We start from the raw sequence: 18,459 nt of genomic DNA on the forward strand, positions 1-18,459 counted from the left end.
ATTTCCAACTGGGAAGTGATGACCCATTCAGGTTTGGTGTCTTCGGAATCACAATTTGAAATCCTAACTTATGGTGAAGCAGAATTTTAAATTGCAATTCTGAAAATGTCATGTTTAAAAAGTTGACACTTTCATGCTTAAGCCATTTGGTGCCTGCTGCCTGTCTCTGAGTCACATGTCTGGAGATTATGACAGCTGAGATTTGTGTATTACCCCTATACAGCCACACATAATGGGAGGTTAGGTGTGACCTGATGGGCCATCCTGGCAGGATGAGACGGAGGAGCTGGACCCAGCCACACGTTCAATTGAATAGGCTGTGCCCTGTCCCCACACAAATGGCTTCAGAACCCCTGTAGTGAGTCTGGAACCAGAGCAGGAAGGGCAAGACACCTGTGCACTTCGAAGGCTTGTCTTTGAAGTCTCCCCCACTTCAAAAACACTATTGGCTATAAATACTGGACCTCAGATGCCACCACAGTACACTTATGGACCTGTGGATACTCTGCCAGGAAGAAGGACTGCTGTGCTTCTCAAAAGAGAGGCACTCTGCTGAACTGCTTACCTGATGGACTCTTGCTTTGCTGTGCTGGCGTGCTACCTGCTGCCCTCTTGCCTGAGTGAGACGGACTGGACCAGCCTCACTTGAACCCGAAACCCAGCGTGACTCCAAGAGCTATTTGGCTGGCCTCCTGATCTGAAGTCTCAGGGACATAAAAGACTTCCAAGCATCCAGCTTCTGCAACAGGGCTCTGCCATCTGTGAGTATTGATCTGCCAAGTGGTGCCACCCCAGTTCTGGACTCGTGGAAGTGGGCTCAAGGTGTTTGCTCCAGCAGAACCAATGCATCCTCTGCAGAACCAGCCCATCCCCACTACTGCCCAGATCAGAAGCGGCATATTGGCACTGCTTCACGGATGAGCAGCAACGCATCCCTGCTGCTGCATGGATTGGACTCAATGCATCACCTTCGGATCCGTCCCTGCACAATGCTCTTCCTGGCACAAGGTTCTCACATCCCCGCCAACTGCAGCTTTAACGACGACACAGAAACTCTGCATTGCAGCTTCCCCGCTCATCAGAGCCGACGCATCGCCCTGGCTATGCATCTAGTCCTTGACACCAGTATTCGCATTGCAAGCCCCGGTGACAAGATCGCTTTGCCTCTGCTGCACGACACATCCTCGACCCAAACTCATGCAATGCTCCACGACCAGGATTTAAGTTACTTTGGTTCAGCGAGCCTCACTGGGACCTAGTATTAGATCCACGTTCCATTCTGGACTTTTGACTTTGTCCCGGTCCGGTGCCAGCAGGTATACCAAGTTAGTGCATTTTGCTTCTTAGTGCTACTTTACTTAAAACCTTTAATCAATATCTCAAGTCCTACTTATTGGATTTATTTTGGTTTGGGCTTGGTTTATTGATTAAAATATGCTTTATTTTTCGAAACTGTTGTGGGATCTTTTTGTGTGGTATTTTCACTGTTTTACGGCTTTAAATGTTGCACAACTACTTTACACATTGCCTTCAAGTTAAACCTGACTGCTCTGTGCCAAGCTACCATAGGGTGAGAACAGATTAATTGAGGGATTACTGGAGCCTTACCTTGACTAGAACTGTGGTTACTGCTTAACTAGGGCTCACACCCAATTCAACTTGAAACCCAATTTTTAGCAGTTCATCTCCCTAGGGGTAGTAGCGGTTCCTGAAGGGAGTGCTGCGGGGCGGTGAAGCGGGGAGGGGGAGGGTGGGGGATAGTAAACTCTGCATTAAGGCCAAACGGAGTTCAGTACCTAAATAAATTAATAAAACAATTACATTGCGCTCTGCATCGCCGGTTTGGCGTTGCAGCACGGACAATGTAATTTGCTTTATTTATTTATTTAGTTACTGAACTCCGTTCGGCCTTAATCTGGAGTTTACTACCCCCCACCCTGCCCCTCCCCCTCTCCCACCCCACCGCCCGCAGCACTCCCTCCAGGAGCAGTTACTGCCTATGGGGGACAGTGACCCCGGGCGATAATCGCTACATGTGGCCCTAACAAAGTACAGACAGCTGTGGTCAGGCCATCCTGTCTGTATTTACATTCCTGATCCAATATTGCTGGCTTTCGTGGGGGTAGCATTAAGGATGAGTGAATTCAGAAACCTCACTCATCTTGGTGAGGGCCTCAAAGAGGAAGAGCGTTCACAGAGGTGCTGGCAGAACCAGCTTTCTGTAAACGAATGCAAGGTCCCCGGCAGCACTGAAGATAATGGGGTATTCAGTGAGAATATGCATAGGTCATGATGAGGTCCGATTCTTTCTGCCATTTACACACAGCATGAATACCTGTGGCTATGTGTTTTTTATGCAGTATACCGCATACAGTACAACAAACAGTAGTGTTTTTGTGTTTTTTACAATATTATATGTTAATGGATTATTTTTACTTATATTATGAGAATTGCTTTCTGAAAATGCTCTGTTTTTGGGATTTGAATGTAATTTTTCTTTAACTTATGTAGAAAAAAGTGGCAGACCAGCCGAATCGGAACCCCTCCATATGGCGGGCTATGTACAGGGCCTTTGGTAGACCCATCCTACTGAGCAGCACCTTCCGGTACCTGGCTGACTTGTTGGGCTTTGCTGGTCCACTCTGCATTTCTGGGATAGTTCACAAACTTGGTAACAACAACACCAACATAAGCAGCATAGGAGTCAATGTGAGTATGACAACGCTTGTGAACTGAATAAAGCAGATCTATGTGGTTGCAGTAGGATTGAAATTGTGCACCTGTGGTATAACTGCAGTATCAGCCACAGAAACATGACTCCCTGTATGGTATATTCGAATTTTCGCCTAGGACTATCAGCCCGATTCATCAAGTTAAATTGCGCTCGCAAAGGGCCAGATTCTGAGAATCTGGCCCTTTGCGAGTGCAATTATTGCATTTGGGATTCATCATTTCAAATGCACAATTCGCTATTTAAGAACTCGCAAATTTGCGAGGAAAGCATTTAAGGAATCTCTATTAGAGATTCCTTAAATGCTATGCTTGAAACATTTACAAATTGCGAATTCGCAATTTACAACCGCTATTTACCACGAAGTCAAACCTCGTGGTAAATAGCGAAAACTTAGAAAAATGCATTTAAATGCATTTTTCTAAGTTGCATGTTACACACACACATTTCCTTTGGACATGTGTGTGTGTAACATCTGTGTGAATTTACATTTCAGGGGTATTACAGGGTGTCCTTTGGACACCCCTGCACCCTTAAAATCGCATTCTCATTTGCGATTAGCTAATTGCTAATCGCAAATAAGGAATGACTCCCCATTCATTCCTATGGGCCAAAGGCCCATAGGAATGAATGGGGAGTTGTTCCTTATTAGCTAATCGCTAATAAGGAACCTGTAGGAATCACAAAAAATATTGCGATTCCTACATGAATCCCGGTTTGCGAGTCTGGAATAGCGATTCCTTATTAATCGCTATTTCAGACTCGCAAAACTTCACAATGATGAATCGGGCTGTATATCCTTGACCATGTAAGGAAAGTGGTGACATGCCCCATTCCAGGATGATGTTCATAAAGCACTTGTCATATGTTCAAATGGCAAAAACAAATCACACCATTGCATCAACAGTTGAAACACAGCAACAAACGAAGGAGTTCATAATATAATACTTTGAAGTAGTGTAACAGTATGAATGAGTACACTACAATTTATTTAGGGTGGCTGGAATGTGCGTAGTCGCGCTATGTAAACCTCTGCGAAATGGCAAAAAATCTTCGCGAGCACGCAAAAGATCAGCGAACATGCGATATTGCTTGTTCCGCCCGTTTGCAATGCTTTTTTCCTATTCACGAATGCTGTTTGCGTGCTCGGGGAGAAATATCTTGTTAACATGCATTTTGAAAGCACAAGCAAGCAAAAGATTCCGTGAAGCCACGGATAGCGGACTTTTGGGCAATTCCGCGTTCTCCGTAGGACGCAAAATTTCCCAAATTCCGCAAGCGGAACAGAATTTACCACCCAGGCCGAAAATTTATGTGGAATGCAAATGCCTCTTCGACAAAGAAATGAACATTCTCTTTGAGCATAGGGAAGACTCATAGAGGATCAATGACCATAAGGATTTCCCTGTGTTCTTACAAAGGTGGCCTTAAAAGGAAAGATGCATTTCAAGCCACTAGCGTAACGAAACTTGAGGGGGCCCCCCTGCGAAGTACAAGGAGGGGCCCCACTCCGTACTCACTCGGGAGCTCCCAGGCCAGGGTACTGTGCTGAGGGGGCCCCCTATAGCTCACCCTCCCTCGCACTCCAGGGGCAGCAGGGGCCTTTGTTATGCCCTTGGGTCATGTGCAGAAAGCAAATCATCAGAGGTACAAATGCAATTTTGTTTACAAAAGCTCAGAAGATGTCAGTGCTTGAATTTCAAGACTTCTATGTTGTGTTGAGGGACGTGATTGAAGGAGACAAATGGGAGAATTGGAGACACTGGTAGTTTTAAAGGTATTTATTGTACGAAAGTGCAATAGTGCAAACGCCCACAGAGAAGAACGGGAACGACCTACCACCAGGGCTGCCTGGAGGGCAATAGCTGTACTGCACCCCTGATGTCAGCTGAAGCAGAAGGGAGCACCAAACTCCATGAAGTAAACGAGGATTGAAAATAGAGTACAAGAACAATATTGCACCTGAAAAACAAAATAATACATCTTTAAAATCTACACAATAAGTAATTGACATACCCTAACAGCCAACTCACAATAACTATAACGCACAATTGAGCCAGTAAGGGGGGGGGGGGGTGCTACACATATACTGCTTAATTAGTGCAGGTGTTTGTAGGTAGTGGGCAACAGCACTCATTTGTGCGGAGAGAAATGTGTTGGAGAGAAATGCATAAAGGGATAATGGAGACAGCCAGAGAAAGAAAACTAGAGACCAAGACAGATGATGTTGTTGAAAAAAAAACAGTCTATGTGATACAATGCGAAGGGAATAATACAGCAGTGGGAGCAAGAGGCATGAGGTTGAATCAAAATGAGTCCGCCTTGATAGTCAGCAACCCCTGTGATCAGCCCTGCCAGCCGCGGGATCCTGATGAAAACTTTCACCCCTTGCAATTATTTATTTACAAATTAACACTGCAAACATACACAGACACACAAAGGCAAAGAACAGTGCTTTAATCATCCCTAAATCGCTTCTATTCGAGATTCATATGATTGTTTCTGAAAAGGAGTTAATTTTCACCATTTATATTTTGTCATTAAATTAGCCATCTTCTCCTGCTACACTTCACTTCTCAGTTATGGAGGATATTAGATTTACTAACAGTGATGCTTATTGTCTGTGTAGGAAAATGCCTCTTTGTACATGATCGCCCCCATTTGTTTGAACTGAAGCTGTTGATTTTGTGACTTAGGGCACTGGGACTCTGCTAACTAGGCTTCAGTGCATATAGAGATTGACTATAATCCTAATTGGCATATTTAACTTACCTATAAATTCCTAGTATATTCAAAGTCCAGGGTCTGTAAGTTCAACGTCACTAGTGGGCTGCAGCATTGTGCTTGCTACTACAGTGACAGAGCAAACCTCACTGCAGGCCTACCATTGTACATTGCCAAAATAATCCCTTTTGATAGACCTAAACCCTCCTTTAATTATTAATTAGTCACCCCTAAGTAGGCCGTATTCCCATAGGCAGTGTGTGTATGTTATTTAAACGAAGGACATGTACAATTTTAGGGCAAAACATGTTCTTACAGGGACAATGCCCCAAATGCTATTTTTACTGCAGCAGCATTAGCTGTTCTATCGGAAAGCATTGGGACAAAATATTAAAATTAAAATATATAGTCTCCACCTAGAAAACAGCTACAAAAGTAATTATTTGACTTAAAAAAATAATTATCATTACAAGTCCAATTAATTGGTAATGTTGGATTTCTACTAAATATTATACAAAAGGTACTTTGTCACAGTATCCATTTAGTTCCCATGGTGCAAAGCACAGCTCTCTGGAATTAAATTCAACGATATAACACACCATACTTGATTTGGTGTGCAAGTGAATATGTTCCAGATTAGAAACTGGCCAAGCAGTAACATGGGACAGGGGAATTTTATAACAATCTCATAGGATTCACTGTAGTCTTAAAAACACAGTGGTAATTCATGAAGTCAGACATGTAAAAAATATTTGGAGAAATATACTTTTAAAAAGTCACCTTTTACCTGCCAAAAGCTTCTAGAATCCCATTTGCTTCAGCTTCCAACTGTCACCCAGAAGCTGATTAGCTCTTTTGATGAGGTGTGCACTTGCTTCCAGAGCTGATACAAGGGCTTAGGGTGTGGGAGGTGTTCTGTTTGTCTGACAGGATGACCATCTGGGCAGTGTCCAGGACACTAATTAACTTCGAGGAGGCCTACACTGTCACAGGCAGTTGTATCTAACACCTGGGCCTGCCCACTTCTTTGTAACTCTAGTCAAACAAGCACCAATCCCAGTGGCAGCACACCTTATTTGAGAATGTTTTTTCCTCTTGAAATCTTAGGCGATGTTTCTGATACCACCTCCACCCTTCGACACCGCCAAATAGCAGAATATTGGAACCAGATGGACTGCATGTAGTGAGACATTTGATGATTTCATAGGTACCCTTTGAAGAAGTAATTGATAGGAAAATCATTAGGTACCTAAACAATCTTGCCGGTGATGGACTGAAAGAAGTGCTGAAGCAAATATCACAAGATGGTGAAATATCATAACGTTAAATCAAGAAAGCATTGGAAACCAAGTTTATACCGATGCTGAACATCGACTACCAAAAATAAATTTTTTATCAACAAGCTGGTTAAATGATGGATGAGTTTGTTGAAAGACTTTATGTGCTTATCAAACAATGCAAGTTCAGTGAATTTACTTTTGAAGAAGCCACATGTATATGAGCCATTGGTGGCTGTCTTTCAGACTCCTTCAGAAGACACATGCTGAGAGAGACACTTAGCGTAGAGAATGTACTAGTGGCCCCCAGGGCCAAAGAAACAGCAGAACGACAAGCCACTGACATGGAAGCTGAAACAGCAAAAAGTGAGTCAGCTTTGGTCATGAAGGGTAAGAACAAACACAGAGTAGATGCATGCAAGTCCCCGTCTACAAAGAAGAAAAGGTTGGGCCTCTGATGTGGATTTTCATTTCCACATGAAAACAAATGTCTAGCCCCGGGACAAATGTGCAAAGGCTGTGGTCAGGAGAACCACTTTGTTTGAAATGGGATTCCTGGTTGGCTGAGGTATGCACCTATGCCAGGCAGGAACCATCTCTCTAGTCAGGTTAAGCTAGATACACACAAAAAATATAACCTGTTCTCACCCTCTGGTAGCTTTGCACAGAGTAGTCAGGCTTATCCAAAGAGGCAATATGTTAAGTATTTGTGCAACACACACACCCTCAGTAACACAATGAACATGCCAAAAAAAGACTCCATGCAGGTTTATAACAATAGCTAATATTTATCTGATTAAAACAAGACCAAAATGACAAACCTCCAATCAGTAGTTATCGAGATATTAATTTTTAAAGATTAAATGCAAAAACAGTGCTTAGAAGTCAATAGTGCTAAAAGGTCACTTAAGGTTGCGCTAGACCGGGGTAAATCCAAAGTTCAGGCCGACTAGAGGGCAGGCTAACTACAGGACCCACGCAGGCCCTTTGAGAAAGTACCTTGGATGAAGCAAAGTGTCAACGATGAGGGCACAATGCGTCAATCTTTTCAACGCATTCAGGTTACTGGTTCGTCATTGACCTTCACTGAGGTGAAGTAAATGAAGTCCATCCGTCATCATTAACCTTCACAAAGCGTCATCATTGGGCCACGCAGGCTGTAGAACTGCTGTATTCGAACAGCCTCTGTGTGAGCATCGAAGGGAGATGCGTCGATTCCGTTCGGCAGAAAGGTGACCATGCGTCAGTTTTGTAGCAAAACAGCTGCAGAAATGTCTTCTGAGGCTCAGAACCTGGAGAGGGCATCTCAGACAAGGGTGGGACTCATAGAAGGCAGAGTCCAGTGCAGGATGTCATTTGTGTCCCTGAGATTTCAGGAAAGGAGGAGGCAAGCCAGCACGGCCTTGTAGTCACTCAGGTTTTAAGAGCGATGGGTCCAGTCCTTGTCCTCAGCAGAGCAGAGATCAGCTGGAAGCAGGGTAGCTCAGCAAATCAGAGAAGCAGTTCCTTAGAACAGTCAATCAAGGCAAAGTGGCAATCCTTACAGCATAGCAGTCTTAACTCCAGCAGATGTCTTCCCAAGTCTAGTACTGATATAGTAGGGTCAAAGACCCAGAGTGCCTTTGATGTAAGGGATGAAATTAAAGCAGATCTCCTTTCAACCCAGTCCTGTCTGCTAGACTATCTTTAGGGGGAGTGAATCAGTGCTTTGTGTGCTGATAGGAAACTACCTATTGAAGTGTGTCAGTCCCTCCCATTTATCCCTGCCTAGGAAGAACCATCAGAATGCAGATGAGTGTTCAATAAGCAGAAGAGCTTCACCTTCCAGTGTTTGTGGCTGTCTAGAGGGAATGCACAAAGGGTAGCTGTCACCCAACCCAGACTTGTATTGGAGGCAAGCTGTGAGGTACAAAGAGTAGGAAGCACAGAGAAATTTCGACTTTCTAAAAGGGGCATTTCTAAAATGGTGATGTTAACCCCAACTTCACCAGTACAGAGAATTTGTCATTACCATTCTAAACATATGAAACATGAAAAATCGACTCCTCTATGATCAGGAAATACAGCTTAATAGTGTATTAAGGAATCCCTAATACTAACCTATGAGAGGACTAGGCCCAGCAGTGGGGAAAAAATAAATAGGCTGTTTGTCACTACCAGGACTTGAAAAGCATAACAGTACATGTCCTACCTTTTATTTACATAACACCCTGCCTTAGGGCTACCTAGGGCCTACCTTAGGGGTGACCTATATCTAATAAAAGGGGAGTTTCAAGCTTGGTAAGTAGTTTTAAATGCCAGGTTGAAGTGCCAGTAAATTCTTCATACAGGTCCTCCCATGACAGGCCTGAGAAAGGTTTGAAAGGCTACATCTGTGGGGAGCACAATCAGTGCTACAGGTCCCCTAGTAGCATTTAATGTACAGGCCCGTGCATATGGTATACCAGTTCACAAATGACAAGTAAATCAAATATGCCAAACAGGTATAAACCAATTATACAATTTTTAGAGTGGTATAATTGTGCCAGAGTCCTAAAGCAAACAAAAAGGAGGTCAGAAAAACAGGAGAAGGAAGGTAAAACTTTTGAAGTAACCCTTCAGAGAGGACCATTTTCCAACACACTTCATAACAGTTTTCAAAGCAAAAGAGAGACTAGCTATGTCACAGCAAGAAGAGAAAGTGGATGCCAGTAAGTTCCAGAATCCTTCTCGCCACTCCCAGAAAATAAAAAGGCAGCGTGAGTTACGACACGTAGAAACCAGACAAAGTCGATCATTGTCAAGTTCATGCTATAGAGCCTCATCAATGTCATCATCGAGTGCCAGTGAGGAAGATGGATGTACACTGATGGCATCAACCAACGAACTACGGGCACAGGTAGGTCTTGCTGTTTGCAAGGAAGAACCAATAACAAAAGCAAACCATCAAATTAAACAACTAAACTTATTTGGATGTTGCACCAAGATTGCAATAAAGGTCAACGGTTGCCCATAATCTTCTTTATTGACAGTGGTGCATTGATTAAGATCATGCCAGTTGAATGGTTCAATAGCCTGAATCCCGTGCTGAGTCTGAACCCGTAAAACATGAAAGTATACATGTGGGCCACTTCTAAGCCATTGCAGAGTCAAAAGTCTTTCATAGCAACTTTGTTCAATAAAGCAATATTAGTGCAGGCGGCAATTCATGTTCTTCAAGGAGATTTGTCCAGGGCTTGCCTATTCAGTTTTGCCACCACTGCTGACATGGAACTGATATCTATCATTTTCAACCTCCAGGCTCAAATTGAAGTTTTGAGTCAGTTCCCGTGGTTATTTCAAAGCCTGAACAGGCTCAAGACATTGAAAGTGCTCAGAGGAACTTTGCACTTGCAAGAAGCAGTTTAGAAAGAACTAGAAATGCTGTTGAAGCATGACGTTATAGAGTGCTCGAACGGTCCTATCCCATGGGTGTCTCACATAGTGGGTTGCCAAAAAAAGACAGTGAGGGTGCAGTGTGCATCTGTGTTGATATGCGCCAGGCCAACAAGGCAATCCAGGGAGAAAGACATCCTGGTCCACACATAGCCAACATGATCATGCAACTGAACTGTGCCAAAGTTTTCCTCTGTCTTGACCTGAACAAGGGATATCCTCAACTCGAGTTGATAGAGAATTTCAGGTACACCACTATTTTTCAACTCATGTTTTTCAAAATGTTGAGTTTTGGTGTATCGATAGCTGCAGAAATATTTCTGCATGTTATACGTTTAATAATTCAACCTGTCACAAATGCTTTTAATTTCAGCGATGACATGCTTGTATTTTGAGCAATGTGAAAGGAGCACGGCTCTCACACACATGTGCCAGTTACTTGCTGATGCAGGCATTACTCTGAACAATGCAAGTGTGAGTTTCACAAGACCAAACTTAAATTCTTTGGACGCATATTTTCTTATGGGGAATGACTCCTGACCCTGATAAAGTGAAAGCACTGTCATCTACTTGCCCCGCAAGACGTCACTATGCTGCAATACTTTCTAGATATGACCAGTTATTGGTCAAAGTACATTCATGATTTTGCTACTGTAAGTACTCCATTGAGAGAGCTGACAAAGCGAAATGTCCTGTTCCAATGGTCTGTTGAATGTGATCAAAATTTCCAAAGAATAAAACATGCGATCAAGCATCAAAAGAGTACACCTCTGTGACCTCAAGCAAATGGTGCTGTGGAACAACGTTTTGGTACACTCATAAGGGTTATTTAGTGAGCATCCATTGAGTGGATTGAATCAAAGAAAGCCCTGTTTTAAACACTCAGGGGCAGATTTATGTTAACTGGCGCATCCCCAGGGATGCGCCAGTTAACATGCGCCACAGTGCGCCACAGCTCCGCCAGCCATGGTGCGCCGCATTTATAATGCGGCGCACCATGGTGCAAAAACGAAACAGATGCGTGACGCATCTGTGCCGGAAATGTGGCGCATTGCTGGAGTTGCGTCGCAAGCGCGACACAGCTCCAGCAAGGCTCGGGGGTGCCCCATTTTAACAATGCTGCGTCAAGACCTACGCCTGCTTCAAGCAGGCGCAGGCTTTTGACGCAGCATTGGCTTAAAAGTGACTGAGTGAAATCTCATAGATTTCACTCAGCCACTTTTGCGAGGCACACCTGCCCCGGAACGCCCACCCTGCGCCGGAATGCCCAAAAGCGGCGGAGGGCTTTACAACGTGACGCATCTGCCTAGATGCGTCACGTTGTAAATCGTTCGTAGGGATGCGCCACGTTTACACCGCCTTGCGTGACGCAACAGCGGCGTAAATGTGGCGCAAGGCCTCATAAATCTGCCCCTTAATGCTTATCATTCAACTCCTTACTCCAAAATGGTTGAAAGTAACGCCATCTTGCTATTTGGTGGAATCATCAGAACCAGGCTCCCGCAATTGACAGTAGAGCGATCCTTAATCACTGAAAAGGTTGGTGTCACTGAGGCTGCTCAAAAGTGAAACATGGAGGCATACGCTGATCGGTGATGGAGAGCCCACAAGACAGTCCTCATTGAAGGTGACTTAGTCCTGCTCAGGCAGAAACAAAAGTGGAAAACAGACATTTTGCTTGCTGTCCATCCTCTGAGGGTTGTGACATGCAAAGGACACATGCTGACTGAACATCGTCCCAGACATTCCATAAGATGGAATTCATCACATTTTAACCACTTACTCCTGCGATCATCAGCTCCTCCACTTACAGATGAGGCCATCCTGCCTGATAGACCAGATCAAGCATCAGAACCTGTACTACTGATGCCTGAAAGGAGCGTATCTCAACCACTTCACACCACTCAATCTGGTCGACAAGTGCAAGCGCCTTGATGACTCTTTCAAGAAATATATTATAACTGTTGTTTGTATTTTTCATTTAACAAAACGGGAGATGTAGTGTTGTGAAACTGTGTGCTAGGACCCTTGTGGTGTTAGGGTGTGGTTATTAATGGTTATGATGTAATAAGAGAACAGAGTGTGGTTGTATGCTGAGGAATAAAGACATAAAATACAGAGCACTGTGTGTGGCATATTCATTTGCATGCTTCCAGGCTGGGAAGGATGCTACAGATGGCACCTAGCAAATAATCTTGTATACGACTGCACTGGTGTTTTTTTGGGTGAGAATGTTTCCTCTTTCTATTAATTTGATGAGTAAATGGATAAAGTAGCCTTTCCACAAGTAGCCGTCTTTATCATTACTTTTGACATATGTGTTTTATATTACCAGTTTGGAAACAAAGAGATTAAGGGATAATTACATCTCCAAAGTCTTAGTTTGTCCGCACTTACTTTCCTTTATTAGGATTCTTTGTAACATTTAGTTAACGTTTGCTTACTAAAACTTGGTTTGGACCTACATGTTCTTTATTACACGTTGTTGACTATGACAACACAAACTCCCTTTGTCCATCTATATCTCCTGTTTTGTAAAAGCAATCACAGTACCCAATAAGGGTGAGCTGTGGAATAGATGCAATAGCGGTAAACTAAAATTTGAACCTGGAAAAGGCTTAGTTTACTTATATAGAGTTTTGCATACTTTTGCATAGTGAAATTGTATTTTGATGAAGTGAGCGTATCATTTCCCAAAAAACAACTAACGTTCTCGTTGTTCATTTGCTTCCAGGCAACCAGTTCATCACTAGAAAATTACACGATTGGTGTCTATTTTCTCTCCTCGAAACAGTTCCTGGAAAATGCATATGTTTTAGCAGTGCTTCTCTTCCTTGCCCTCATACTACAAAGAACATTTTTACAAGCATCATATTATGTCACTATAGAAACTGGCATCAACCTGCGTGGTGCCCTACTGGTGAGTACAAACAGTTTTTTTTAAGGAAAACATAAAAGCATATTTCTAACCTTTTCATACCGCTATCTCTATACACAGACAAACACATATACATATGAAAAATTAATTCATTCCAGTTTATGCATACATACCTTTTAATACTCAAGTGTTAATAGAATTGTTTACGATGAAAGACGTGGTGTAGGTAAAAAACTGTTTTCCATGACGCAAAAAAACCTCCAGAACTTGCCTGCATGGAAGGTTGTTGTGAGTAGCTTTATACTTCAGAGCTGCGGCCACGCCAGAGAGCCAATACACTACTTATATTCCCAGTTAAAGTGGCTTGACTCTTAATTGAAGCATGGGACTGTTTAATTCCATGGTGTTTGCGCAATCCAGGGCCAAAGGATTTTAAAGTATTCTTAATGCATTACTAGGACATCCTTCAATCAAACATGTTCAGCTCTTTTCAATGGATTTGCGAAATTTGCATTATTTGCTTTTGCATAGTAGAGCGAAGTTACATGTAATTATTTGAAATCCGGCATTCAGCAATATATTTTAGTCTGAAATTTTTCCTTGCTGCAGTTTTTGCACAAGCATTTCACACGACAGAAAAAGCGCCAAGAACACAATTGCCACAAACTATAGCTGCTAACATTCTGATTGTTCATGTTGTTCCTGCAATTTTGTCTCAAACAGTGGCGCAATTAGGCAGTGTGGAGGAATGGTGTAATTTCTGTAATTTAGTGATTTTTTTTTAATTACGGGAATTAGGCCAACACAATTTCACCCAGGCCTTCACTTTTCTGTGTGGGACTGCCAGTCAAAATCCTTTTTTTACTTATAAAGCCACAACATTCCTGGGTGCAGTAGTCTGATTCAAGAGAGGTATATATGGTGTGATCTTATGGTGACAAATAGCATAAACAAGCATTGGCATAGCCAATCGGTCTCGCCTTTGGGACAATATAAGTGTTTAGCCATGCAGCACATTCTCCTGGATACTGTGCCACATGGAATTGAAGAACCATACAATTGCTTCACACTGTGGGGCAGATTTACAAGCCCCTTGCGACACTTTTACGCTGCTGTTGCATCACTTTTGTGACGCAGCGGCGTAAACAATGCGACTTATTTACAACGTGACGCATCAAGGCAGATGCGTCACGTTGTAAAGACCTGCGCCACATGAAACCTGTGTCAGGTTTCATGTGGGCATTCTGTCGCAGGGTGGGCGTTCCCTCGCAGGAAAGCCCCGTAAAACTGACGCAGTGAAATCTACAAGATTTCACTGAGTCAGTTTTACAACGCTGCTGCGTCAAATCCTTACGCCTGCTTGAAGCAGGCATAAGAAGTGACACACCACGTTGAGTATGGGTGGCCCCTGTGCATTGCAGAAGTAGCGTCGTGCTTGCGACGCAACTCCAGCAATGCGCGGCCCATACGCCACAAGATGCGTCATGCATCCTCCCTTCCTTGCACCATGGTGCGCCGCATTGTAAATGCAGCGCATCTGTGGTGTTGGAAGGAGGGGATTGCTTGAGGCAGCTGTTCTGGCGCATCCCTGCTGATTTGCAGAGATGCGCCAGAACATGTAAATATGCCCCTGTGTACCCTTTATAAACAGTAGCCATCTGCATCTTGTCTGAAGTACGAATGAATTTCGAGACAGGTGGTACAGTAAACCAGTATGATACACAGTCTACACACCGGACAATGACACGGGTTAGTTTGGAAGGTTCTACCCTCTCCTTTTACAAAAGGCCTCTGTAAAGGAAATACACTGTGGGAGAACCTTGAATTACAACTGTAGGATGACGTCTGCACAAATAGCCAAAAAGCTAAGTAGTTGGTATATACTATACTACAGATACATTGTTCCATAACTTAACGAGTGGCTAGAAGCTGTTCAATGGCGAATAGATAGACTATTTCAATAAGTTTTTGTGACTTTTAGGAAGAAATTACCAGTTAAACATATTTAAATTGTATGTCTATCAGTCTGTGGCTGTCTAGGAACCCACTCACCATTGAACACACCTTAACAAAGTAGATTAGACTTCTCCTGCTACCAATGCTTTTAGCTTAATTCAAGAGATTCACTGCCACAAACCACGCCCGTCCCATGACGAAGTTTATGATTCCCCCGCATGGATTAAAATTATTATTGCAAAATGTTGATATCATGTTCATATTAATAACTTACATTTTCAAAAAGAATGAATGGTGCCCATGAAGTATGCTGAAAAAGCATGATAAGAAGCTACTTAAAACTCCAAATGGTTCAGAGCCATGCCCACACGCCGTGCCCGTAGATCTGTGCATGTCCATGCTTGTTAAAGAAATGAAGGCACTTGCATGGAACAAATTACTCAGATATCACTGAATTAGAAACATTTGTTACAATCATCGGGATGTTTACCATAAAAGTAAAACACTAACACGCACTGCTATACTGCTAGTATACTGGCATTCATTTCCTTAATCTATTTTTATAACGTTTTTTACTGCGGTTGCTCCCAGATTTGCATTACATGCATACTGTGATTTTCTGGCGAACATGGTCATGGGCTTAGGCACAGAACCTGTACAGGTGTACGCAAAGTAATTATGTAATCACAAAAATGCAGGTTATGCATTAAGACCCGCCCCCAATTACATAGCAAAGCGCCCTTTAGAGGCCCTACCCCACACACACTCAATTTTCCCCCTCACTTAAAGCTCTGATTGCACAAAGAAAAATAATAGATTTTCTTTCAGACTAGTTCCTCTAGAAAGCCGGTGGACCTGGGGCAGAGTCAGCACATCAGAAATGGCAATACTATATGAGAAAATGCCCAATATCGAAAACTTCAGGTAGTTTACTCAGAAGGTGGCCTCCTGGAAATAGTGAATTTGGGGCAATAAAGAGGGTGTCTGCAAACTTTCAGTCACAAAAAGTGAAAGTATCTGGATGATATCACGGCCAGAGGTATTCGGCTTCTGACGCGATCGCTGTCTAATATCAGGAAGGGATGTATGTGTGACAGTCCCTTACCACGCAGACTCGCATCCCCAGCAAAATGAGCAGGAAGGAGCATGTGAATGTCAGGAAGACGATGATAATGACGATCAGCTGGACGTCGAAGATGAATGGCCTCCTCCTCTGGGGGTAGAAGGGGTAGACACAGTCGAAGAGCGTCATTGTTCTGATGTTCCTCCCGACCGACCTCTGTAGTACTTTGTATTCCTGGGAGTGGAGCTCTGCCGTGATTTAGGAACTCCACTGTTTTGTTGCACATGCGTACGATGTAAGGCATCGCACGCATGCAACACAAAGAGTGCAAATTCACCCACCAATCACACCGCAAACAAGCATTGAAAATGCAATCGGACTTGGATTGTCCCAAGACCTATTGCATTTTCAATGGAAGTGCCGTTATGAAAGAAGGCACGAACGGGAGGAGGTGGGGGGGGGGGGGGGGGCGGGGGGGGGTGGGGGGGGTTGGTTGTGGTACAAGAACTTAAGGACTGCAGGAGGGAACGGGAGAGACTGGGAAACAAAGCGGTTTTACAAGTAAATGGGCTGATGGCCTCGGAAGAGCAAAAATGACGCCATGGCAGTTATGAGGCAGGACTAATTAGCCCAAAACCAATCAAAACACAAAATTTATTATTGCAGCCAATCAAATTCATGGCTGAAAAGTAGGCGGAGTTTCCCCTGCTTTACTCTATACAGCATCTCTCTACCAGACAGTGCATGCGCTGCCTAGGCGAAACCTAAAAAGGAACACGTTAAAGTTATCCTGTATGCCTTGAGACTAGCAATAGCAAAATAATTTGTTCAGCTTGTGCATTGGATATTGAGAGTTCTTGTCTTCAATTGGAATAAGGTAGATGTTCAAATTCAGACATCATGCAAACAAAATTCAAATTGTTTAGCCTACTCTAAAAACTTGCATTATTTCTAATTTCATAGTTGATGAACCGGATAAATAATATATGTTTGTTTGAACTCCCCAGCGCCTCTTAATCTAGCTCCTCAGACATTTGAAGGGCTGACTCTCCCTATCAACAGCCCTTCAAATGACAAACCCTAGGCATGTTGATTGGTCCAAGTCTTTTTTCTGTTGGGGGTGTTATCAAAGATGTTTGAATCTATCCAAATAAGAAACATGATTTCATCATCATGGAGGAAATTCATTTTGCTTTTCCTGAAAAAAAAAAACTGATGACCTATTACTACGTTCAACTTCCCTTTCATATCTGTGATCAATTCAGAGTCAAACATATTTGCACAAATCTTATTGACACGATTTGACAGAGCTGTTCAATCAAAAACTATGCAGGTTTCTTTTCTGACAGAGACATATTTAGCAATATTATAGATGCTTCGACAGTTGGAGGTTTAATAATGATTTCTATCTCTTCCATATAGCGTTTCGATTAAGTCATTTTCTCTGGGCACTGACATTATCTGTGGATCTTTCAAACAGCTTTCAGGGATTATTGCAGCTATTATATAAAAATGTTGCTACTGCTTTATATTTAAATCAAAAGACAGGTCAATATGTTTTCAAAAACTAGCAAATGAAAAGACTGTCCCTATCCTAGCATTAGTTGACAATTATGTTGAATCCCTTGTCTTCAACCTACAAATTTCATTAGTGGTGCACTTTATTATTTACTCTAAACAGTGTGAGCTCAGTTACTGTATTGCAGCTATCATTCTATTTAGAGTGAACAGTCTGATTTTTTTGTCCATCATGAAAAAGCCTGATATTAAGCAACATAAATAAAAATAGTATCCCCACATCTTGGGAGAAACCTCCCAAGGTATAAAACAAAACATTATATAAGTTTGTAGGACAGACCTCAAAACTAATGGTGGCTGTCCACCAAAATGTTTTTACATTGAAGAAAACCACAGTGACGTTGGTTCCTTTTAACTGGCAGAAATGATCACTGGACTGGCGCATATCTCTAACTAGAATGCACTACTATCTATCAGGGTGGTGCTTGATAAGTTCTTTATCATCATCCAGAGACTAAATCAGTGCCTATGTCCCATCCTACCTGACCCTGCTCCTGTATTGTCCTGAATACTTCCTACAATCAAATTACAACTCCTCAAACTAGTTACACTTTCACATTTTTATTAGTCCTTGCTCAGTAGTATTCAAATTTGGTACTCATTTATTCATTGGATTCTTTATTCGATGATTAAAAATCACCATAAAAGTGCAAACATACAGTATACATTCAGTTCATTTCTTTTTTTAAAAACAAACCACCAAATTAACATGAGTCCTAGTGTAAATACAACAGCAAAGGCCCAATGAATAAAACATTATAGTTCATTAAAAATAAAAACAATCACGAAAGTCTCACAATCCCCCCCCCTCTAGTTGCTCTTAATCAAACAGCTACTT

General features: G+C 42.6%; 1 protein-coding gene across 4 annotated transcripts in view; it reads left to right on the forward strand.

Moving 5' to 3' along the window:
• The window catches only part of ABCC9 (ATP binding cassette subfamily C member 9), a 915,119-nt gene that overhangs the window by 73,398 nt on the left and 823,262 nt on the right, over positions 1–18,459 (forward strand). For all 4 annotated transcript variants that reach the window (XM_086920457.1, XM_086920444.1, XM_086920437.1 and 1 more), the window contains exons 5-6: positions 2,512–2,709; positions 12,881–13,066. In XM_086920457.1, coding sequence (XP_086776583.1) covers positions 2,512–2,709; positions 12,881–13,066 — 384 coding nt within the window. The remainder of the gene's footprint in view (positions 1–2,511; positions 2,710–12,880; positions 13,067–18,459) is intronic.

Source organism: Lissotriton vulgaris, chromosome 1_1, assembly GCF_964263255.1.
Source record: "Lissotriton vulgaris chromosome 1_1, aLisVul1.2, whole genome shotgun sequence".
NCBI lineage: Eukaryota > Metazoa > Chordata > Amphibia > Caudata > Salamandridae > Lissotriton > Lissotriton vulgaris.